Source organism: Dipteris shenzhenensis, chromosome 8, assembly GCF_047967505.1.
Source record: "Dipteris shenzhenensis isolate YYH24624 ecotype China chromosome 8, Dip_SZ_1.0, whole genome shotgun sequence".
NCBI lineage: Eukaryota > Viridiplantae > Streptophyta > Polypodiopsida > Gleicheniales > Dipteridaceae > Dipteris > Dipteris shenzhenensis.
Window position 1 is genome coordinate 7,629,079 of NC_141603.1, and position 26,110 is coordinate 7,655,188.

The window sequence follows — 26,110 nt, forward strand, 5'->3', positions numbered from 1 at the left end:
GGGCACTCCAGTAGCCCGGATATACTGCCCTCAGTAATCAACCCCTCATCATAGAAGTGCCTCCATGTATGTCCTCTGTGATGTCCACGATGGTAGGCTGTCTCGACAGGAGTAGGGTATCTGTCCACGATATCAAGCTGTAAGATGACACAATTTGCGGAGGGGTTAGTACAAAGAAACAACCTCCTAATAAACCACATAAACATAATATAATTTGAGATTGATACTTACAAATTGGGACTCCCTTGAGTCAACACCCCCTGCTCCAAAATGCACGTTTCCATATTGCTCCATTTGGATCCTTCATGCCTTCACATGCTGTAGACTGGGGTCCGCCTTTACTGCCTTCATTGCTTTCTTCCACATGCTTATGAGTGGTGTGGGGCTGGCCCCTTGGTGGTTGACCTCCCTCTCTCCTGTCAATCTCGGCAAGTCCCTGCTTCTTAAGTAAAGATCTTTTATTGGCAAGTATAACATCAATCTTTGACTTTGCCCATTTCTCTGTAAACTCAATATTGGGGGAATTGGGATACCTAGAGCATACAACATTGATGGTCTCATCAGCCAACCTTTTTGGATGCTCTTTATATAGAATAAAGCCATCTCTATAGTTGTTAGCAACTAAAGAGTGCATGAGGGCCATGATGTCCTTCCACCATGTATCCATCAAGATGCCTCCTCTCTGAGTGATGTCATAGAAGATTGTACCATCACCCTTTGGCATGTCTACATCATCTAAATCCTTCCTTCCCCCACCATTACCCCCCCCAAAGCACTGTGCCATGCATCCCCCAAAGCTCTCCTTGCTACTACGCTTGCTGTCTTGTCGTGATGAGCTAGTGCATTGGGCACTTGTCTCTGGAGAAGGGACTCCCGATTGCAGGGGAGTATGCTAGAGGCTCTGCGAGGCAGAAGGGCCTCCTGACCACAGGGGAGAAGGGACTCTAGACTGCCATAAGGGAGAAGGGAGTGCTGATGATCGGGGAGAAGGAAATCTAGACCGCAGGGAAGAAGGGAATCCTGATGATCGGGGAGAAGGTTGGCGGCTCTATCGCATGCTAGGCAGTCTCAACTCCACAAGAGTAATCTCAGCTGGTGTGGGGTTGGGGTGGTTTGGAGTTTGAACTGTCGACTCCTGGGGGGTGTTTTGAGTACCCGGTCATGTATAACTCCTGAGGAGTGGGAGGGTGTCCAAAGATCAGGCGAGGCTCCTAAAGAGCTTCTTGGCTACATGATGAACTGTAGAAAAGAAGAGAAGAAGATTTCCATCATGCATGCCCTCTTTCTTTATCCCGCCCTCATGCTGCAGTCCAATTTTCCTCATGCAATCACTTATTTCCATCAAGCAAGTGGAAGATGCAACTGGGGGGGCTGCTACTGCTGAGCAAGTGGAAGAAGTCCTCTTTTGTACACACCATGGATCTCGTGTGCCATACCCTCAGCATCTAAGAGCACTTCCAAAGGATATTCATGTGGATTGGCTACTTGAGGAAATGGAGAGAGCAGAGAGAGACGAGGGAATACATATCACAATGAAAGAATGGGAGTATGCTAGCAGATGCATGCAAAAGGTCGGTATATAGAATGTTATGCATAAGTTAGGGGCTTTTAACAATTTAGATTGCTTATACACACAAGATTGCAGCGTCATTGCTAGCTTTGAGGGAGCCAATGGAGCCATGGATGATTATTATGGCATAATCCGAGATATTATTAAGCTTGACTTTCGACGCTTCTTTGTGTATGTTTTGGATGTCAAGTGGTTTAAGGACATGGTGGAAAGAGGCCTTCATGCAACAATAAAGAACCATGCAAGTGGCTTTGTAACTATTGACTCCACAAAGTTTTAGCAAAGCAAGGACATACTAGTACTACCGTAACAGTGTGAATAGGTACTGTACACATATATAAAAATATTTAAATTTTAATATTTGATACCTTCGATGCAAGGAAAATAACGTGATTGTATTTGTGTTTGAATTAGGTTGTCTATCAACCAATGGTGGATAATAATAAGTACTGTCATATCATACCTATTACGCCACGTTCCAAAGTGATGTATAGTACATTTACTAATATGGAGCGTATGGAGGATGATCATGGCCATGGAGGTGATACGAGAGAGGAGGATGATCATGAGATAGGAGATACAGATATTTAGGCCATTACCCATGAGGACGAGCCTGCCATTGGTAGTGCTGATTTCAATGAGCACAGTAGCACAAGTAGTATTGGGCTAAATGTATTTGTAGATCTTAACATTGGTTTGGATTTTAAAGTAGATAGTTTGGCAAGGGTTGATCTCATTAAGGATGAGATTGAACCGTAGCCCATCATTGATATTGGCAAAACTATTTTATATATTTTCTCATTCTCCTCACCTCACTTAATTTTTGTATTCTGGGTTTGCCAAAAAACATTGATATTTTTATTAAAATTATGTGCTTTGGTAATAATGGGCAATTTTTGAAAAGCAGTGATGCACATTTATCAGCCTGCAGCAAAATTTTACTCTCTGTATTCTCTGCTACGCATTTATAAACGCGTCTAAATAAGACATGTTAATAACCACACTATTAGACGTGCTAATATACGCGCTCGTATTTTCACTAATTCTATCTGTGCTATAGACGCTCCTGCTATTTTGCGCATCTATCAGGCGCGTCTATAGTTTCTTTGTCTTGTTGTGGTTGTCATGGGCTAGATTAAACAAGAACACTCTGGTAGCATTTTTTGGGACTGCTCAAATCTAAAACAAACAAACAATCCCTTATCTGCAAATTAAGAAATCTTTTGTTTCTTAAAAAATTGTTTCCTTATGACATTTCACGTCCCAAAGAAACTCACCTCTCTTCATTTAATTAGTAGACTTGAATGAAAAAAATGCAATCTTGAAGGGCAATCCACTCCATCATCAAATGAAAAGGGCAGAAAAGAAAAGAACTCTCTTAAACCACAATTGAGGTAATCTAAAAAAATCAATGAAAATGAGGAGCTTTGGTCTATTTTCTATCCACTCATACAAGTACCCCTTGAGTCTTCTTCTTGGCGACGTTTGATCCCAAATTTGTGAGTAAAATTATTAGCTTTGTTAGGGCAAGTGTTTCTCAATCATAGGGGGCAAGGTTCAAATGCATTGCCTTTCCAAGGGGCATTCAAGAAGATCTACCATTTGGACTTGTTTTGAGAGAAACACCCTTGTGGGGATAGCATGGGAGAGAGCCACCACTTTGGGAGCAAAGGAGGAGTGTGTAGAGGAGATTGAGAGTAGTGAGGGAGGGCCTCAACTTGAGCTATGAGTTGGCTACCTATAATCAACTTACCTTTGCAACTAGAGTACTCTCCTTTCATTTATCTTATTGAAAGTCTCTATGTCCACGTAGTGTTCTTTGCTTGGACCTCTTGAGCTTTGTGCACTTGGTGTCTGTCTAGCATCAACATCGGGTCTAAGGAACATGAGACTAAAGCATTCATAGCATCACTGAGTCATGGAATTTTAAGCATCTGGAACACTTAGAGTAGATAATGCATCAAGGAATCACACTTTTAAGTAACCATTACTATACACTTAAATATTTAAAAAAAGAGAGCCTCATTCTAATGTCAATAACCAAGATGGCACGAGTGCCAAGTAGCATTACCGTGAGGTTTTCAACGAACACAACCCAAAACTCGACCTGATGGATAGTGACTGGAATACATTTGCGTGTGGCACATGCAGAGTAATTGTTTGGCAATAGCTAAGGGACATTCCTGAAGTGGATAGCTTTTATAAGATTGAAGGACCGTTATGAAGAGAACCCTCGACGAAGGCGGAACATCCCCAGTATCGCTATGCATGGACGCCACCACTTGCGTGTTGAAAGCTGAGCCATTCAAGGATGCCCTCTTTTGTTCCAACGGAGACAACCATCAGCAAGTACGGTACCGTGGGTGTCACAAAAAATGGAGACTGGAAATGCATCTTTCACCTCGGTCATGAGGACACTTGCTTTTTTTGTGGTCAAAGTTGACCTTCGTGGGCCATTGTCCAACCAAATTATGGTAGCTGATGGTTGGAATGCCCAGGAGTCAGTAGACCTAATCTTTAACAAAAGGCTAATCACACTATCTTGACTAGAACTCGCGTGTTTCTCCCATTGGCGTTGTAGCTCTCTTTTATCAATGATCATAGGCAAACACTCGCGTGCATACCTAATCTTTAACAAAACGCTAACCACACTATCTCGACTAGAACTCGCGTGTTTCTCCCATTGGCTTTGTAGCTCTCTTTTATCAATGATCGCAGGCAAACACTCGCATGCATAGTGCAAGATTTCAATGATTTGGGCATTGTCATGTACGTAGCGAAGAATATCTCTTATATGCATGCTCGCCACACACTGGGTATATTTGACTTCACCATTCTTGCTAGCGTTCCAGAAGGAAGGCTTCGTGCCACTCTTGAGGATGCCTTCATACAGCAAGTATCGGATCTAGGGTATGATCAAAAGGTAGTACTCACTCCATCGTCTACTTTTTTTGGCAAGAAGCAAGTTGTATGTTTGATCGTTTGATTGATGGAGTCCTTCAGTTCACTGATCTCAATGGCCCCTGCATGCACTTTCTACTACACATGCGGTGGCCCACAAACTATCGTGTGCATCTTCTCACTGAACCGCTGCGTTGTGCTTTGTGATGGTTTGGATGTTGATGTCAAGCTCCGTGGTGGCCACCCAGAGGAGACCCTTGATTTGTGTTGTGTATTCATGGATCACCACAACCGCAGCGTGGTGGCTACTCGTAGCCTATTAATGGACCGTCGCCCCTCCGATCATTTCACAATCAATAGCTCTGACTTCATCACAGCTTTCAATCTCGATGCATAAACTTGCCGTCCATAAATAAAAGCATCCGAGCAGATAGCTCAACCATCTATCTCCTTGTAAATACTTTGCTGGACTCACACAAGGTTGTACATACACTGTAGGGTGGGAATAAAACCTCTTGTGATACATTGCTTTTTGGCTTTGATTCTACCTCTACTGTCTAGGCAAAGGCCGAGAAGATTGTATATACTACTGCAAGCAAATAAAGGCGTTTCCACTCAATATTGCTTCCCCTTTGTTTTGGACCACATTGTTAGTGGTATAATTTTAGCATACGAGTTCTCTTTTGTGTTCAAAATAGAAGATCACTATGCTTTGCTCAATGATTTTCGCAACTGTTCTGACAACAAACCGTTGCACCGCCATTTGGACGCTCTCTCTCTCTCTCTCTCTCTCTCTCTCTTCCCCCCCCTCCCCCCCTTCTCTCTCTCTCTCTCTCACGCATGCTCTTGCTCTTGATTTCCCTCTATGTCTTTGTCTCGCCCACTCAAGATGGACACACGCACACACACAAGGTGACATGGAACCAAGCATTCATGGAGAGCAATCCGAGCAACTCCTATGTACTTTAATGTGTGTGAGCATTAACAAATAGCTATACATACAATTCCTTGCTTAAGGCTCTATGCTGCAACATCTCCAGATGCGCCCCAGAAATAACAATGCCTTGGCACATGCTACTAACAAAACATGGTGATGGTAGTACCAGGACCTTAACAGAGCATGGCATCGCATCATTGCTTGAGGCGTCCTCAACATCAAGGGTTCTAGTCCATTACTTCCTGACCCATTTCTCGGTAATGCTCGACACATCATTCAATGTGTTGGCCCACGATGGCTTGTTGGTAGTACAAATAATCAAATGCGGTGCCCACAATACAAAAGGGAATCGCATGTTGGTATTGAATGACTGGGCCCACCCTAATATTGTTATGCCTATGCAAGCATTGCAAGAGAAGCAAGGGTACATCAATTGGACTAAGAAAGATGAGTGCCACCTCGTCGACCTTTCTACATGCTTTCCATGGCTCAATTGCAAAAGAGCTTGCGTTGTTTTATCACAACCAGCACAAGGGTGTGCATCATTCCATCAAGAACATCCAAAGCAAGATCTATAAATTGAGAGCCATATTGTTTGGACACACGGCCAATGTCTTATCTGTGGCAGCAAAACAACCCTGCACGAGGCAGTGCACACCCTATCTGCTATAGCACTGCAAGATGCAGAGGCAATGAGCGATCCCAATCGCCCAACCAAAGTAAGAAAATGAAAAAGAAGAAGTAGGTCTCCCCAAACTATTTACACCAACAAAATTGCAGGCAGTCCACGATTCCCTTGTGCTTGTTGTGCGGGACGCGAACATTCGACTCGAACTTGAAGAAGCCACCGCTTGCTTGCGTGGACAAACTGGCGGAGATGGATGCTCATCTCACTGACGCCGCTTCCAACAGTCGAATCATTTGCACTGCTTGTGTCCACCAAATAAAGAGACACGAAGCACCTAAGTTCTTTTCATGAAACATGCCAATGTCCACGCCAACGAAGTGCACATCCTCACTAAATAGGATTGAAGAACGCTAGTTGCGATAAGGCTGCCATTGATGCATACACGCGAGTTGACGTATGAAGGCCAATACGGGCTACACGGTAGTGTTATCAACGTTTTTGCAGACACAGAAAGGGCACAAAAAGTCCTACCATGATTCATTTTAGAGAACACAATAGTCCTGGTGGCAATCAAGCATAAGCTTCAGTATACACACAACTATATGAGCGGTCTCGTTCGCCTGACAACCACAATGCGTGCAATGCAGGAGCTGCTCGAAACCCCACTATATGAACATAACAACATCCACTTGTTCCCAGATTGGTGGGTAGACCACATAACCAGCATAGAGCTTGCCTCGGGTACCGTTAAGGATGCAGCTATGACAAAAAGGTGCCACTCCTCAGACAATGACATTCACCACCATTGAGCATATTCAGGGATAGGCATTGCAAGGAGATGGGATTCCCAACACTATTCTACTACCCGCATGCATACAACGTCTCGCCCCAAACCAGTTATCAAGACATTGTGAAATGGGAATTGACAAACCGAGATAGATGATTCGCGCTATGCGTTGACAACCTCTTCTTCAAAACAATGAAGATTTTCGTTCGGTAGGCGTTATCTTCGACATGGGTTCATATGCGAAAAGCGCAACTAAGGGGGAGAACACTACAAGCAAGAGACATGCTTCTCAAAATGAACATTGAGAGACTCCTCCAATCTAAGATTGGGTATTGTGACTTCACATGCTTGCAAACATCTACAGACTACAAACTACGACTGAAGAAAAACTTGTTCACAATGCTGAGGCAAATCGGCACGCCTACTTTCTTCGCTACTTTTTCAGCTGCAGAGCGGCTATGGGAGCCATTGCTCGAGTGTTTGGCTTCATTACGCCCAGATGGACCAATGGGGCACCAACATCTAAGCCAGGCACAACTCTGAGATTTAATCCGATTAGATCCTATAACAACTGCACAATACTATGTCCATAGGTTACACACTTAAATCTTTATTGAAGAAAGATTACTCCATTCCGGGCCACCTCATTGACTACTTTGTGACCGAGTTCCAAAATAGAGCATTTAGCATGACCACGAGCTGCTGTGGTGCAAAGATGCACCAACTTTTGGTTCCAACACAAACGATGAAATTACAGCTTACATTGACCGTTACATCACGACAGACCTCTCCCTCCTTGAGCTCTCAGAAAAAGAAATACAAACCCATAAATGTAGAAAAACATGCAAAAAGAGGAGAAGATCTTGCAGGTTTGGCTTCCCGTGGCCGCCAATGATCAAGAAAAATTTTTGGTATCATTGCCAAATGATGCGGACACGACCATCGCGAAGGAAAACCTCAAGACAATTTCAAAAATCCTAGAGGACCCGCTCACAATGACACTCGATTCTGATACGATTTTTGAACGAATAGAGATATCACAGGAAATTTACATCACCGCATTATGGAGTAGCATCTCCTGGCCCACAGTGTTCCTCAGAAGCGACCCTAAGGAAATATATATCAACAACTTCAATCCAACCATATCAAAAATCTGGGGGGGCCAACACAGACATTCAATATGTATTGAACCCATATGCAGCAGTGTCTTACTGCACGTCATACATGACAAAAGCAGACAAAGAGACTACCAAGGCTGTGAAAAAAGATTTGGTGGCAAGCCTTAGCAATCACTCCCTTGCTAACGAGCTCTTGCGCAACGTTGGGAATGCGATCTTGAACACACAACACATTGATGCGCACAGCAACCTACTTACCTCTGCTTATCCTTACCATTGACTAGTGCAAGCAAGGATTTCTATTACATCAACACAAGCCCATCGAAAGAGCGCACACTATTACTGAAGATGCATTCACAGCTTGAGCATTTGGATCCAGGGAGCACCAACATTTTCTTCGATGACATAACCAAGAAGTATGCAACTCGAGACTCATCATCTGAACAAATGTGCCTGGTGCATTTCATGAGCGGGAAAACAATCGCCGACAACTAGAGCGTTACAAGAAGACAAAGAAAGATCATTTGATTTAATAACTACAACAAACCTAGAGATCTAGAAAACCATTACAGGGAGCTCTGCTTGCTATACCTGCCTTTCAAAGGCAAAGAGCACTCCCTCTCCGAGAAAGTGCTCACATGGCATGACATGTACTATCTCCATCTCGATGATATTGAAGCAAACCACACTCTCTTTGACAAATTCTGCACATGCCCTGTCACACCAGACAATTCTTCTCTCGGTTCACACGACAGCTGCAGTAGTGACAACGCTTTTGCTACGCAAAGGGAGATCTTTGACCTGGCTCTAAAAATGAACATGCATGAGAGAAACAAGCCAACACACGAACAACATCAGCTGCGACAGGCAGTAGTGCCAAATAATGAGTACTACGATTTGCTTCAAAAAATGAACTACGACCAATGGGCGATCCTCGAAGACATCATGCTCAAAAAAATCAAGGCACCCCAAAAACCATTTCATATTTTCCTCTTTGGGGAGGTAGGCATATGCAAAACTTTCATGCTACTACTCGTGGTACAAGCTTTGCTGCGCTTTTACATGCACAGAGAGACTTTCGATGTTGAATTGCCTAGGGTTATGATACTAGCCTACACATGCAAATCTACTCATGTGGTTGGTGGGATGACTCTACACGTAGCACTAGACGTGCCGCTCCTATACTCAACTTACACAGCACTATCTGTAGAGAAACTACAAACTCTGATGGAAAGATACAAGAAGGTCCAACTATTGCTAATAGATGAGATCTCCCTTGTTGGACTTAACACATTAATTGCGGCGGCAGACTCGCGAATGCAAGAGATAAAGCATAATCACAACTAAAGGTTCAGTGGTGTTGACGTCTTGCTTTGCGGGGACCTGTACCAAACAAGCCCCACAAAAGTTTCCTGGGTGTTCCTTGATGGGCAGGGTTCTTTGGCCATGCTACGGTCACATTGGACGTCCAACATCCACTACTATGAGTTGCATGAACCAATGCGACAAAGCAACAAGACCTTCCTTCCCCTGCTAAACAAGATCAAGATCAAAACACCATCTGACAAGGACAACTTATGCCTTGGAGAATTGCCACAAAAGAGCAGCGCCCCTCACCTCTTCTATACAAATGCTTCTATCGATGCCCACAACGAATACGTATTTGATAGCTTCAAAACATAGGTGCACATGCTAAAGGCAAAAAACACAAAACACAAATCATGCAGTAAGACCATCTAGACACCGACAGACTGCAAGTGACAGGCGGCCTACACACCGTGCTATGTCTGAAACTCGGCATGATCTTAGAGATATGCTCAGGAAACGTGGATGTAGCCGATGGGATAGTTAATGGAGCGATGTAGTCTTCATGGATAGCTAGATGGAGTCTAAACCATACGTGCTCTGGGTCAAGTTTGTTGATGGCAGAACAGGGGTCACAACACATTCAGAGAACAAGTACCTCTACAAGAGCAACACGCTCGCAAACTAGACCCCAATTCTCTGCATCGTTCGTGAGTTCCAAATTGGGAGGACCCACTTAAATACAATCTCATGAGAGCAATTCCTTGTTCAGCGTGCAGTTGCTAGAATCGTGCATCGAGTGTAGGGCCTAACCATGGATGTGCTCGCATTTGATCCAGGCAACATACGCACACATGGACTGGTCCACACTGCTCTCTCACTTGTTCGCAACCCTTCAAATCTATTCCTCCTATCAAAATTGACACATAAACACATCAAAGTCGATCCAATGGCGCAATAGGAGATTACGAGGCTATGGAGTACGCGTCCATGGCAATTCGAATATGACAATGCACCAAACAACCTAGATGACGACAACACCTTGCAAAGCTTGAACACACGATCCCTTTCCTATGTTATACAAGATGGAGGAAGCTCAAACAAAATGGTGAATGCAACCATACTATGCCTTCAAGAAACACGTGCCCATCGGCCTCCACAAGGTGACATTGCAAAACTATTGGCTGTCCACATGCATGACGGTGTCGGGATTGCAACATACTACAACAAAAACATGAAGCCTCTTTGCCAGCAACAAACTTACAATGCAGGTCTTGATCGTATTCCGACAGCACGATCTTGGGGATCTTGCCATCATTAACTTATACAAGTCCTCGTCCTCCAAAACAACGACACTACTCAAACGACTCCATAACTTGCTAGAACTCGTGGCGTGCTCCACTCCTACATATGCACTGGGCAACTTAAACATTGACTTCTACCATCCCTCGCCCAACATGGATAGAGTACGAGACTTCATGACCCATCACAACATGAGGCAATTGGCCGATTCGCCAACAACAATATATGGATCCACACTTGAGCAAGTGAACACACAGGACAAGCAACAATAAGCTTCGTCTATTTGTCAGACCACTTGCTCGTCCGCGCAAGACTGCCATCCATCCCATGACTTCCAACCTTCAACAACCACCCTGGGGCAGGCCCATTGAATAAAATTCACCTTGTTTCTCCCTCCCCCTCTCGCTCTCCCTCTCCCTCTCCCTCTCCCTCTCTCTCCCTCTCTCTCTCTCTCTCTCTCTCTCTCTCTCTCTCTCTCTCTCTCTCTCTCTCTCTCTCTCTCTCTTCCACACTACACATCTCAGGTAGGCCTTATGAATGCTTTATGAGCATTCATCTTGTTTCACACATTGTTGCCAAAAAGTAAACTAGACTACACTATAGAGTGTATGGAAACCAGTGTAAAAGATCATGAAACTTCCTCCAAAATTTATATGGCTTGTCACGAAATGTTTAACACTTTTCCAAGTAGGGGCCTTGAAAAACATAACCTACACTTGGTCCTTGAAGGTAGCGCTAAAAAATAAAGTCTTGGCCATGTCAACTTTCTCCTTAACTTTTTTCTATAATTGTCATCACCAACAATGCGCAAAAGTACTCATCTTTATAATAAGCTTGGTTGTGTATTTAGTCATCGTAACAGGGTAATTGCTTATGTTTTGTAGACTTCTCCTATTTCAACGCATTCATTTTTCTAGATGCAATCTCTTAATGACATCCCTTTGTATTTTCTTTAGGAATTACAATTGTGTGATGTATCCTTCCCGGTGGCTTTTCGAGTGTGCTTGGTTCTCCTTTGAATTAAACGTACTTATTAGTAGAGTTAAACACATTCATTTTTCTAGATGCAATCTCCTTAAACATCCCTTTGTATTCTCTTTAGGAATTACAATTGTGTGATGTAGCCTTCCCGGTAGCTTTTCGAGTGTGCTTGCTTTTCTCCTTTGAACTAAACATACTTAGTAGAGTTTTCAAAACGTCATTACAACTACTACACTAAAACCTTGGGAATTTAAAGCAAATAATACCGAACCAGGTTTTTAAGGAAACAAAATTTCATGATGATTGAACAGAGGAAGAGTTCAATTATAAAAGAAACACCAGGTTCACAAAATAATTGTGCCATACTTATGCTTCTTGGAAACAAGAGAACGCAAAAACTTTTAATACGAGACCCTTAAAAAACTACAAGGTAATACAATGAGGAACATGTAAAATTGTAACCAAAATTTAGAAGTTGATCAAATTATAATAAAGAGTATGAATAATACATAAAACCTTAGTATCTAGTTAGCAGTGTGTGTAATCCCACACCTTAGTTGGAAAGTCAAGGGATAATGCTAGAAACTTGATATGAAAAATAAATCCATGACAACACTAAATGTAAGTTCCTTGAGAAGTTCTATTTTTGAAGAATTTCTATCCATGACGACCAAGAGGCAGAAGCAAAACCCCAACTAAGGAATCACCATCGATTTTTTACACCATCTAATCATCCCTAGTAGATATTTTGAAGCATCCTAGGATTTGTAAGAAGGGACGAACGTCTCGAAATAGAACAAGCCGTCAAATTGAGGAGCCAATTTGGGAGCACAAGCCTTTTTGAAATCGCTAGTGTCGTCGTGGCTTGAGGTCTTCTTCGAAAGGTTAACAGGGTGAGAAACGCTGGAAGGCATGTGTACATGAGGAGAGAAATCTGACATAGCAAGAGTGCGAGACTCAAAAGCACAGAGAGCACCAACAGCGGCTGTGGTGAGGCTAGCGAAGGAGCTGAAGGTGGCCGTGGATGAGGCCAGCGGAGCAACTAGGAAGGGTCGGTGGATGGAAGAAGGAATGAAGAGAAGAAGAAGAGAAGCGCTTTTAAAGTATTTTGAAGTTAAAGCCATTGTCGTCCGTCGCCATCAGTGTTGACGGCAAACTTGTTCTCCCCCGCTTGACACGTGGCACCTCAGGCCTTCAAACGTACAACACATGGCCTTGTCGTCACATGCCTATGTCCTTTCACCGCTTGAGTATTATATATAACGAGTAACCTGACCCGTCTACGACGAGCTAAAGACCTGCTCCGTTGGGTCTCAACATGGGATCTCAAAAGCAACCTTGCTAATTTGAGAATAGTATTTAAAGTTTCTTTGCCACATGCTTTCAAGATGGCAACAAAGGTAAAGCTACGTGGCAACATACCTTGCTCTTGCATTCGCACATAAAAGCTAAAGGCTTCCTGACTTTCTTCTTGTGATTTTATCAAGTGTATTTGAATATTTATCCAAGATGTATGTGTGTGTGTGTGTACGCGCGCATGCATGTGCGCGTGCACATGTGCGAGCAACTGAATGTTTGGGCATTCAGTTGGATGCCTTACCACGACACCCAAGCATACAAATCCAAAGCCAACACATCCTCCTCCTGCTTGTTACAACCAACATGGAAAAGGATTGGGACATAGTGGGAGAGCAAAAGGGAATGCCACTTGGGCATTATATCAATTCCATCACTATGTTCCATGCTTCTCATACATATAGTGGTGGTGAACCACACATGTTCATGCATGAATTGAAGCTAAGTGGTGAAGGTATTGTGCATCAATTGGACTAATTGTTTGCTCTTGGTCATGGAGCCATAGATTCCATGTAAAGAGCATAGCAATAGGGAAGAACCAGTTGAGAAGATGGTTTGAAATACATCGAGGTGATCAAAGAAGCCCACTCTAGAATTGCGGGAGGGCATTTTTTTTCTGATGTTACAGCACATAAGGTGCTCCAAGTTGGCCTTTGGTGGCCGACTTTATTCGGAGATGCAGTCGAATTTATCAAGCGGTGTGACCCCTGCCAGGGCATGCAAATCCCACATAAGGTGGACATGATGCCCTTAATCAGAATATTAACTGACCAGCCTTTTGAGAAATGGGACATAGATTTCATTGGACCTATAAGCCCAGTTGTTAAAGGAATGAGGGCCAGATACATTATCTTGGCCACAGATTACTTCACCAAGTGGGTAGAAGGGAGAGCCACTGCGAAGGCTGATGCAAGATCCACCGCTAAATTCTTATACGAGCAAGTTATCACGCAGTTTGGATGCCCACTAGAGCTAGTCAGCGACTGAGGAACTCATTTCCTCAATGAAACTATAGCAATCCTGACTAGTAAATACACGATCATACATAGGAAATCAATGCCATACTATCCCACGGTGAATGGCTTGGCTGAGAGCTCGAATAAAACTTGCTGTAAGATCATAACTTGCATAGTAGAGGCTAGTCATACCGACTGGGAGCATAAGCTCATCACAGCCCTATGGGCCTACAGAACATCCTATAAGGTGGCCACGAACTGCACCCCCTTGAGCCTAGCCTTTAAAGTGGAAGCAATTATGCCAATGGAATATGTAGTGCCTAGCCTTTGCCTTATGGTCAAAGAGAGGCTCACTGAGAATGCCTTGGCAGAATGCTTGATTGACCTTGAAAAGCTAGATGAGACAAGGTTGCGTGCAACCTACTGCCTCCGAGTGGAAAAGGCACGATGCAAGAAATGGTTCGATTGCAACCTCAAGAACAAAGACTTGGTAGAGGGCGATCTTGAACTCCTCTATAGCGTCCGCAATACCAAGCCCAAGCTCAAGTACCGAGGCATGGGTCCCTACCACGTGGTGGAGATCACTCACCATGGGCGTGTCGTGGATAGCCACCCTTGATGGAGTAGAAATGGAAGGCTACCTTAACGGGAGCAAATTGAAGAGATATTATGGACCACTCACCCTACCTACCCTTCAAGCCATCCATAGAGGAAAAGAACTCAAGGCTGAGGTAGCTTGGATGAAACGCCAGGCCATCGAAGAAGCTAGGGCATGTAACGCCAAACTCCGACAACGTAAGAAAATGGCATTGCTTAAGGCAATGCTAACACCCTGGACTAACTGAGGAGCTAATAGTAGAACCAACCAGGTTGCATGTTCAATTGCAGGGTCTTGATTTGCGCATCCGAGCACTCGTGGATCTGGGAGCGAGCCACAACTTCATCTCACACGAGGTATGGGAGAAGCTACAAGTACCCCCAAACCTCACCATTGCTTTGATACACGCTATCAATGGCCAACTTTTAAGTACCTTAGGATTTGTGAACTTGAGTCTAACGGTTGTTTTTAAGGCAGTAGACACTCAGTAGACATCCACTTTTATGTTCTCCACTTTCATTGTAGTCTCTCCCAGATGAGCATCTAAATCTAAGTCACGATCACATCCTAGATTCAGATAAGTTACAAAGAAGTGATTGCCGACCATTGAGATGTCACTTTAGGTTTGTAAATTGTGGAGTTGGCCAAATGGGCAACAATTTGCAGAAATAGCTTGAAAAATAGGATGCAAATATGTAGAAGATCGATGGATCATTCATGGTTCCAGGTAGAATTTAGTAGACGTTGAAAGCTCTGGTTTCATCCTATAGACAGCATGACATAAGAGAAACCTCTAGTTTTGAAATGGTAGAGGAACATTGCTAAGAAGAAAAGGAGCGAGAGCAGTTGATATAGCTCTTCGAGTAGGTAGTGTGGTGAACGGAAACATGCATTCAAATTTGTTGGAGGTGGTGTGCCTTAGTAGGCAGTTGTAGAGGGTGCCTTCAGCTTAGGAGTAATGCACAGAGTGTGAACAAAGTAGCAAGGCACCATTTCCAAGTGAATATCATTCTAACAGTTTCTCCTGCATGTTGAGGACAGAGACATGAGGACTAGCCAATTGCATGTTTTCACCTTGCTAGAAAGTTGCGCTGTTGCATCGTTGATGATTCTTTTCAGTGGCCTCTCTCCTTGTTGGCTTCTAAGGTTGGGTTCAATCCTCCAATTCGCCCATGGAGGAGGAAAGAGAATTGAAGGATGGCTGTTGGGTGTGGTGGTTCACACCACTTGGCATTCATTAGGCTACTAATCGATGTAATATAGAGATTATTTGGTCATTCCTTTACAATTGACATATTGAGCTTTTAAACTTCACTGGGTGCACGTGTAGTTGTAGTATTGAAATTTTGTGACTTTAATGGCATTATATGAAGCAAGAGAACTAGGTAATTTTTGGTAGATCTCACAAGTGAATTTTGTATTGCTTGATGGAAAATCGTGAGAATTTTCGAAGGATTGAAGTGATATAATCCAAGGTTGGCAGCAAAAGTTCAATTTAGGTCGATGGGTTCCTCAAGTGCAATGAGAGTGCAACCTGTGTAGGCCAACCAGTCTTCAAAGCTCGTGATGAGTGATTTTCTCGATGCGCAAAGATTAGTAAAAACTATTAGTTGAAACTTTGATATGTTCTAAGTTATATTTGACCTTATGATGGTATTTATGCTTTGCTGTCTTTTGGTTTTGCAATATCATCTTGGCTAAAATTATCTCCGAGCAAGATGAAAGATTCGTGCCAGCATATGCAACTAGTTTGTTGATACCTAATAAACTGCCTTTTTTTGACGGTGTGAGGACATCTTTATTACGAAGTTTTAGTTGCAAGCAACTTTGGTTTGGTTTGGAATTCGAAAACGTGGTACCGCACATGGGAAACTATAATGTCTTATAACTTTTGGATTCTTTATGCACTTTTTTTGGTAGCTTAATCTTAGAGACTTGAAGTCATATGAGACTGCATACAACTTTGGGTTGTATGACTCAAAGATGCCGACCTAAGATAAGGCCATGGAGGAAGTCTTAGATCAGACTAAACTCTGCACATCAATAGTCGTATACGGCTACATAGTCCGTCCTCTTAGTCGCATATCCTTGTCCGTATACATGTATTCAATAGTAGGTGGATGTTTCATGTTCAGTATTTAGTATTTACTAGTGGGCCAATGTTAAGTGTTTATGTATTCTTACTTTTACGTGAAAGCTGATGTAAAAACATTGCTATTTTGGTTTCGAAATTTACAAGGTTTCCAATTGCAAGCATTTGCCTTAATTGTGGAAGGAGATCTATAGGAGACTCCAACTAGCTAATCTGTATGATCTGACATATGGTACGACAACTGCCTATTGTGACCTAGGCCCAGGGAGGTTTGATGCAAGCATAAGCAAATGTCATCTCTTTGCAAATGCATGCTTCAGGTCCTTTGGTAATTACAGGATTGGATAACTTTCAATGAGATACACTTGGTCAACATGTTTGGTTACAACCTTGGATTAATGGCACCTCGGAGATCTGAAAGAAACACCGACCCGCATCTGGTCACTCAGCATCAGCTTGTAGCTCATGCTACGGTGGTGAAGATTTATAGGGCAACCTATCAGGAATGATGCTATGAGTTTTTGTTGATTATATTTGCCTTTGCGCAACTTCCACCATCTTTCATTGATGAGAAAGTGACATGGTTACTGTTTGTCACAAGATGAACAGAAAGGTGTGATAGGTCTTAGTGCCCATCTAACATGGTAAGAGCGGGACCTTTCATTATTTATTATGGATTTATTTTTTCATTTATTTATTTTTGCTTTTGACACAAAATACAAACATATAAATACTATCACAACTATTGATAAAGATACTATTACAAATATTGATACTGTCTTTGCCTATTGGCACAATATCATATTATACGATTGGAAGTAGATGAACAATGTTTTGATTAGAAAGTTGTTACAAATGATGAAGTATTAAAAGATACTGTTATAGATATAGATACTGATGCGAATATTGATTTTAGCTTTACCTATTGGCGTGATATCATATTATACACTGATGAACAATAATTTGATTAGAAATCTTTTACAAATGATGAAGTATTGAAAGGTAGATCCTCAGTATAGCCACGAAGAAGAATTGAAAGATAGATATTGTTATAGATACTCAAAATCGTATGATCTGATTTTTTGATCTTCTGTTGCCATACTATCATATATTCTTCTCTTATACACTTGGAAATACTTAAACAATATTTTCTTTACAAAAATATATTGCTCATTCATGATATTAACATAGACACATAGGAACAATCAAGGCCGCATCCGTGTACACAAAGCTCAGCAATTACCACCACTTAAAGACAAAATAAATCCACCCAATACCCGATAGATAACAGATCCCCCCAGCTAGTAAAAAATGAGTATTAGGAATTAGTCTAAGGGAGCGCATTGTGGATCCATTAAGCTAAGCTTTGCAAAGGGGGAACAATTAAAGCAAGTTAACCTACGCAATTTGACACATTAATCCTAGATTTAAGAAGGTTTGAGAAATGTAGAACTTTCTAGATTTGAGAAAGTTTTGGCCTCCTTGGGTGAATATATATAGAGTAGATGAGGGTGGAGAGAGAGAGAGAGAGAGAGAGAGAGAGAGAGGGAGAATGGGGGGTTGAGCGAAGAGGGAAGGAGAGGGAAAGGGGGATGAGCGAAAGGTTTGAGAGGGGGAAGGGCAGAGAGAGAAAGGAGGGGGAGGGAGAGGCATAGAGAATAGGAGCTGAGCATAGGGAGTGGTTGGTAGGACAACTAGAGAAAAGGAGTTGAGTGGAGGGAGTGGCGTGCAGAGAATAGGAGCTGAGCAGAGGAGTAGTGAGGAGAGGTGTTAGGGCGGAAGCAAGGTGGTAAGGACAGAGGGAGGCAGCAAGGGCAGAGGGTTATTTAGATGAAATCTTACGTTAATTGTAAAATGAGGGGAGGGAGATACAAATAATTAATTGAATAGAGTGTAGGAGCGATTCGGAGATACAATTTTATTACATTGACTCTAGTGGGGATAGATACATACTTTTTGTATGTGTCCTAATGAACTAGGAGGCAGTGTGCTTGAGCATTCAAGCTCTCTTTTTTATGAGAGGACAAGGCCTTTTGCTTGATGAGCAATAGAGTAGTGATGGATCTGATTGAATTTAGAATTGAAGACACTATTCCAAAGGTAAAATGGGATTGTATGCTCTGACGACAGTAGCCTTGATGACATGAAGGTGATCTTGGCTACTCAACAAGCAATCGATTATGCACTCTAAAGCACCAGATGGCTAGAGAAGAAATCTAAGCATTTTACAATTCCTTCCTCATAATCTTCTCATCTTTGTTGTGCATATTTCTCTTCCTTCAAGAACATCAATTTTGTAAGTTTTGGGAATCTTTGAGTGACTCTTTGGTTTTGTTAATTTACTATTGGTTTGTTAATTTTGGATACATACTAAGTTTATTTAATTTCATTAATTTTGTTTTATTGATAGAATGTGTTATCTATATCATTAATTTTGAGAACGAGCTATTTGTTAGATGCTTAAATATCATGATAAGTTTTTGTTGAGGATGGTGTAAATTGCACCATACCTATAGGGCATTAGGGAAAAACCCTTTCGCTAATCATAAGGGATACTCATGTATATATTCATCTTCATGTTCATGTTCAATACAACATAGTGCACATGTATCTATATTATGTGCACTCCTCTCTCTCCCCCTCTCTCACTTCCACTATCATGGTATCAGAGCCGATGGTGCTTCCACTTCCTTCATGAGTGCCCAGCCCTCTATGCGTGAGGCATCTTCCATTGAGAGGATTTTTCATGAGAGAGAGAGAGAGAGAGAGAGAGAGAGAGAGAGAGAGAGACCTTGCTTCCAGTAAGACATTGAGGCACGTTCAGCATCTTTCTACCTCTTCTTGTTTAGCTCATCCTCATCTTCAATTTGAGGTAGAAAGCTTTTGATTCCGCCATTTGGAGCTCTACTTATCATCTCTTGATTGATTACAAGAACGGTTCTCTTCTTTAACGAAGCTTTTCAAAGGTTCTAAGGTTCCTACCTTAGGTTTCTAGTTCTGTTAGACGTTTTGAGAGTCTCTCTACTCTTCTTTCTGTTACACCTTCAAGGTGTCTTATAGCTCTCCAAAGACTATTCAGGAGCAACATAGATGGAAAAGCCAGTGGAGCAAAGGCTCGCTCTACAAGCGGCCCTGCACGCACATCTCTTCTCTGACCCGCAAATGCTTCTTCAGCAGAGACGCCACGCCACCAGCCGCCAAAGCTTCAACACAACAAAACTCTCCAGCGTCGGTCTTCCAAGCCCGACCGGAGCGTACGGCTCCCCATCTGCCATATCCAACGACATATAATGAGGTGACACGGATCTACATGCCAACCTCCACAACGAGCCACGAGCAACATCGGCTCACAAACGACTCAAAACAACAACCTTCTACGTCGATGCTCCCTGACTCAGTGCCACAGTGCCTCACAAAAGCATGCAACGCCTCAGCTCTTCTCCTTCAACACGACAGACTCGAAAGATCCACAAGCGGCCTAGCATCAGTGCGTCTTAAACAACATGGAGGCTTCTACCCACAGATGACCTACAAGCTTGCACAGCTTCAACGAACTGCCTACATGGGTCACCGCCTCCACGATCGTCGGCTCAAGCCTCCAGCCTCCAGACACGAACTCAACATACGATGCCTCTCAAGGAACTCCAGGCCCCAACTATCTGGCCCAAACGCTCCAACAGAGCGCATAGCAAGGATTAGTTCCACACGCAAATGGCACTTCTCCTCCGACGCTCCAACAAAAGCCTCCAGCACCAACAATGCACGGGGCATCGCCCGTCTACGCAGCGGCAGGGTCAGCCATGAACTGAGTGACCACCGATTCCCATAGCCCCCGCAAATTACTGGAATGCCTACACAACGGATGCAATGCCGACTCCTCCATCGACTCGATAAACAAAATCTCCAAAGGATTCTGGAGCATCGCAAACGATTCTACCAAAATCTACGAGTTTCCGAGGAACCTCATCTCTCCAAGGGTTGGCATCACCGTGACACGTGGCTCACTACCACGGCAGAAGGCTGGACTAAGATTAATGAGACAAAGCAAGGTTCTTGTAGATTCTTTGCATGGTTTACCATGTTGGATGGTTGGTATTATGGGTGATTCCATGTTCAACTAATGTCACTAGTCTTATTGGTGTTGAGTTTGCTTATAATATATTGAGCCAATTATAGTGGGCCTCGTTGATTCAAATATGAGTGTGTCTTTAGTATAGGTGATGGAATAATGACGAGAAGCATGAGCCACTCATTAGGGGAGGAGATTGTACCTAGCTGTTTTCATTGCCTTGTTGTTCCTTTGATTCTTTCAATGTTCTTAAATGGTATTTTGTGTGTGTAACTTTTGATTACAATGGTATAGAGCAAGGCTATGCACTAGGTCAATTAGAAAAGGAGAAGGTAAAACCAAATCCCTTGTGTGAAGGTTTTAAGAGAGCCACAAGCGTTCTTGAAGATCAATAAATGTGTGCCAAAGCTCTTTAAAATCTGAAATTGGTGAGGAGGCGGGAACTGTGAATTTGAACACATGGATGCATACAAGCTATGAGATCTAGGTATGGAACATTGATGAGTGAAGGTAGGCAAGTGAAATGTGTTAGGGAAATGGTTGGCGTAGATCTTGAGGGGGAAGTGAGTGCACAAAGTAGGAGTGGGAACCGCGAGGCCAAGCCCACACATGTGGAGGGAATTGTTGAGTTAAAGGGGAAGGTGAAACCAAACATCCCCTTGTACACTAAGAACTTATCAAAGGCACCGCAATGAGGCTACTCTCGCTTAGGACACATGGGTGCATACAGGCTGTGAGTTCTGGGTATGAAACATCGATGAGTGAAGATAGGCAAGTGAAATGTGTTAGGGAGATGGTTGGCACAAATCTCGAGGAAGAAGTGAGTGCACAAAGTAGGAGTGGGAACCCCGAGGCCAAGTCCGCACATGTGGAGGGAATTGTTGAGTTGAAGGGGAAGGTGAAACCAAACATCTCCTTGTACACTCAAACCTTATCAAAGGAATCACAAGGAGGCTACTCTCGCTTTTATCATATATAGAACCAAACGACATGTAGAGGTGATTATAACCTCAACATAGTTTAAACTTGAGACATAACTTTCAAGATTTATATTGTTCAAAGAGGAAGCGCACCATATATGCACCTACTCTATGTGTTCTCTAAAACCTGTTGGTGAATTAGAGCTAAGCCTATTTACATCTACTTGACAATATCGGCCAATTGATGTCAACGAAAAGGACCATTCCTGAATTTGAAGCTACAACCTGAATTGAGTCCTAATAAGCCTACAATGATTCTTTTGACTTGAAGTTTTTCTTGCTGATCATTATCAATGTGGCGAGATATTTATTGTGCGATCGAGATTTAAACTTAGCGGCCGGCCGCTAGCTTCATTTAAAGGATCTAGCCTAAACCTCGCAATTCTTAACTGCCTATGCTAATACTATTTACAAATCTATATATTCTAGATTGCTCCACTTGCATGACTAATTCAGGTCTTTTGAAGTGTTAAGGCCCTACATGGTTGCATTGTTGACAAAAGACACTAGACAAACCTATCGAAGTGATGGGATTTTTAAAAACCCTATTGTCAACCAAAATTGGACTTGGAGGAGAAATAAAACCTCTGCTTGAAACACAAGTTTGGAGATTCAATTATTTTTTAGAGGGGCCCCTACAGAAAAGAGATTGTTCAATGAATGCAGCACCGATTTGGCCACAGCTGTCTGCTGTGGGTGAACAGAATTCCAGAAGAAAGCTTTCGGATCCAAACACGACATACAAATTGAACATTCATAGGAAAGGTGGAAATTAAAGATTCTCCAGCTACGGTTTGCAGCTTATGCCCTAAAATGCCATAAGATGAGGGTGTCCATGGCTGAGATACTGCAGCACGGATTTGGCCACTGCTTCCCATCCTGCCTGCGATGGGTGAACAGAATCCCAGAAGAAAGCTTTCATCGGATCTGCACACAATGTATAAAGTGGACTTCCATTTGAATCTGAACTCCCACAACTTGAGTTCCCAACAGGTTGGCAGCATGGCTGCAACGGATTTGCATTCCCTGCCCAAGTTCCAAGAAGCCAGCACACAACAAAGCCCACAAATTAAGGTAAGTATTCGAGCCGCATGGCATGCACTATATAAAATTGAATACAAGAAGATGCCTAACCACGAGCACTACCTTTTTTTGGGGTCACAGGTTTAGTTTTCAATGTTAGGACAGTCAACAGATTGTTACAAATCTTCAACACATTTCTTTAGCTAAGACCTTTGGCTGGGTACTGATATGCAAGGCTATATCAAATAAATTAAACTACCCAGATCAAATTCAGCATTTGTTCGACAGAACAAAGCCATGCAGAAGAACTGGTCTAATTAGACCAGCCTCACAAAAGGAAATCAGCCTTGCAATCTGGCATAAGAACCGGTGTGATCGAGTAGCCACGCACTGCCAATACCCTCAGTGCCTACCACCTCGCAAAAACGAAATAGCACTCGTTTCAACAAAAAATGCAAACAATGCATACCACCTCGGAACATTGTCTCGATATTCGACAAGAAGCTGCCATAGAGGTCCAGAATGGTGAGCTGTGCGTCCTGTAGCGTGCTCAGGTTAGAAACGTGCTTGGATAGCAGCTCGTTGTGTATGGATCCGTAGGCGTTGTAGCTTTCGTTGCAGGCCTCGTAATTGGCTGTCACGGTGGCAGTCGGCAGGCAGCCGATGGGCTCCAGATTGGTCAGGGCAAATCTCCGAAGGCCCAGAGAGTACAATTTGCGAACAGCAACGTCTATCTGCTCCACTACTTTTGGAACAAAGTCGACAAGCCCCTGAGAAAAATGCATCGCATTTGGAGCTGATAAGATTGGCAAATAGAGCGTCAGGGCGTATGGACAATAACTTCATAGGCGCACCTCTAGGTCTGGGTGTTTTCCAATATATGCGCTGTAATCATTGCCGGCAATGACAAGAAGCACGAGGCAAGAGGCAATCATGTCCTGAGAGAGGACACGTCTCTGCAGAATTTCCTGGAAAAGATTGATCTGGGCTGCGAGGGGGGGATACTGGGGACCGAATGTGTAAAAGACTCCGCTTCCCCCAAATGCGAAGTTGATACCAGAGTCGAGCCCTTTGCCAGGTGAAAGCGTTCGGTAAGGAGTAGGGGACGAGATGTTGAGGGAAGAAGCTGCAGAGGAAGATAAAACAGAGGTCAGAACCTGAACTCGTGAGACAGAAGAGATCAGCAAGCTGTTCAAAGGGCCAAAATTTTCGTATGCAAGCAGCAGCTATGGCGGAAAGGAAAATGGGTTCTCATACCGATGAAGTCGGTCAATACTCTGCCGTCGGAGTAGCGACCTGCGGGAGCTTGGGGCCAAGAGAGGCCATAAGGCGGAAGCCATGGCTGGTCGAGGGGAGGAGGAGTGTGGGGGCTATGGTTGCCGGTATCAGCGTAGGAGTCGCCAAACACCAACAGAAGAGGAGGAGCTCCACCGGCAAAAGAATGTGAGCACAGCCAGAGCAATAGCCATAGCTTCGTAGTGGCACACATGTTCAACTGCTTATCCATCGCCATACCCATTCATTCTCCACACACACTGTCAACGCCCCCAATCTAACCGCCGCCTCCATTTCCGAATTCACTCCTTGAATCCTAACATTTTCTGGCCTAGCCTTCCCAGTGGTTCGATTTTGGCAATCCTCATTATTTTTATTTGTTGGGGTGAGGATTTCCTATTGGTTGCTAGCAACTTTGGCATGCTGGTATTTATGACTTTCTGCTATTGTGGTACAAAAGTAGTCGTTCATGGATGGCGTCTTCCACTTGCAATCAATGCATGGGCATTTTCTTCTGTGAACGAAGATTTTATGATTGTTTCTTTTTTTGTGACATTCAAATATCGGTAGAACATTAGATGCATGCCACTTGTACTTAATCGATTCTGACACGTTCATTCAAACCGATGTTTATAGCATATAACGAATAAACATCGTGTTCCAGTGATGAACGAAGGGCAGACTTGGCAGAGCTATAGTAAGTTGCAACGATATCCTTCACCCATGCCCTTTGTTGTCTCTCCTTCTTGGTCTCTGAGCTTTGGCTATGGCTTCCCCTTCATTGTCTTCTTCCTCGAGCTTTGAGCTTCCCTCCCACCTCCTTATCCCTCCCTCCTCCCTCGATCTCTAAGCTTCGCCTCACCTTTCTCTGCTCGCCCGTCCCCCTCCTGCAATCTCCATTCGCCTCATTGCACCTCCTTCTCTGCCTTGTGATGCTGCAGGCCCCCGCCGCTCTCTCAAGATGGCTTCACCATAGCCAACTTCATTTCCACAGTCTCCCCCTTTCTCCTCCACCCACTTCCATGGCACCTCCCTTGCTAGCTTCCTTTCCACAGTCCACCCACTTCCATGGCATGTCCCCTGCTTCTTCCCCATCTTGCTTGGTCAATTGTGCGAGGGTCTCCGATCGTGTTGAATACTCTCACTTTGACTGACGGGGATTTCAATCAGAGTATTCCTTCATACTTCATTGAAACACTCTAGAGCAAGGTTGAGGGCACTGTTCACCATTGTGGACAAATATTACTAGTCGTTATGGAGAGTAAGTTCAATTTTAAAACTAACAACTACGCTCTCCTCCAGTTAAAAAAAGGCAAGTCCCTGGATAAGCATGTCGCCTGCGAACCCAATTTTTCTAGAGGCATTCGAAGGGGAAGACAAAGTCCATATAGTGGATGTGAGCTAGTAGACGCTATGCATTCAACGACCTATTCTTCTAGCGTGTTTCGCCAAAAGGCAAGAAGGGCCCCCGCATCTGAGGCTAATAGTAGTGATCCTCAGGAAAGAAGCAATGTTCTGCAAGATGGCTGAAGAAAGCGGAGCCAAGTCGCAAATGAGTTATAGCTTTTGTTCAAGGAAACCCCTGGTGAATCCATGCATTCGTTCTACTGCCTGTGGATGTTTTTGCTTCGTCATTCCGGTATTCATTGGAATTCTTGGAAAGGAAGGTGCTGGCAGACGCGATTTCTGTAGAAAATGTCTCACCTATGGATGCTAGCTTACGTAAGCGTAAAATTATTGGGAAACGAGCTTTTTGCACCCAAGTTTGCATTTTGTAACTGGATTGTCGATATTTTGCTTGGGTTCAGACGAGAAGTTTTGCAAAAAGTGTTCTCTCGTGTACTAAATCTTGCGATGTGTTTTAGAGGTTGCTGCCTTATTGGACATGCCTTATTGGACACTGATTGCACTAGATGATAGTTCTCTTTAATCAATGCTTTCTTAGTTCTTGCAGTTTGAGGGCAATAGTCAATGAGATGTATACTGTAACTCGTCTTGAAACATCATGTTGAAATAGGGATCTTATAGAGCGGAAAGGTTTTGAAGGCGTTACAGATTAATTCTCAAGTATTGCTAGTGGCAATGCCTATAATAGTGTTCTGACGAACTTCATTTCTGTCGTTGCTTTTGCCCTCCATAGCTCTAAAACACATTCGGCCATCTCTCTCTCCCTCTCTCTCATCATTTCAAAAGCTTGATAGATATAATTTTCATAATTTCATTCTCTACGCT

The 26,110-nt window shown here is 43.3% G+C and overlaps 1 protein-coding gene across 2 annotated transcripts; it reads right to left on the bottom strand.

Moving 5' to 3' along the window:
* Positions 1 to 22,216: 22,216 nt before the first annotated feature.
* Positions 22,217 to 24,210, bottom strand: LOC147899043 (GDSL esterase/lipase At5g03600-like). 2 transcript variants are annotated; one of them, XM_087378486.1, is made up of 4 exons: positions 23,861 to 24,210; positions 23,458 to 23,729; positions 23,076 to 23,373; positions 22,217 to 22,606 (listed from the first exon to the last, which is right to left on the bottom strand). In XM_087378486.1, exons 1-4 carry the CDS (start codon positions 24,120 to 24,122, stop codon positions 22,389 to 22,391), a joined length of 1,050 nt encoding a protein of 349 aa, XP_087234612.1. In that variant the 5' UTR covers positions 24,123 to 24,210; the 3' UTR covers positions 22,217 to 22,388. The 2 variants fall into 2 exon arrangements, with proteins under 2 accessions (XP_087234612.1, XP_087234611.1); XM_087378485.1 differs by having other exon boundaries at positions 23,073 to 23,373.
* Positions 24,211 to 26,110: the final 1,900 nt, after the last annotated feature.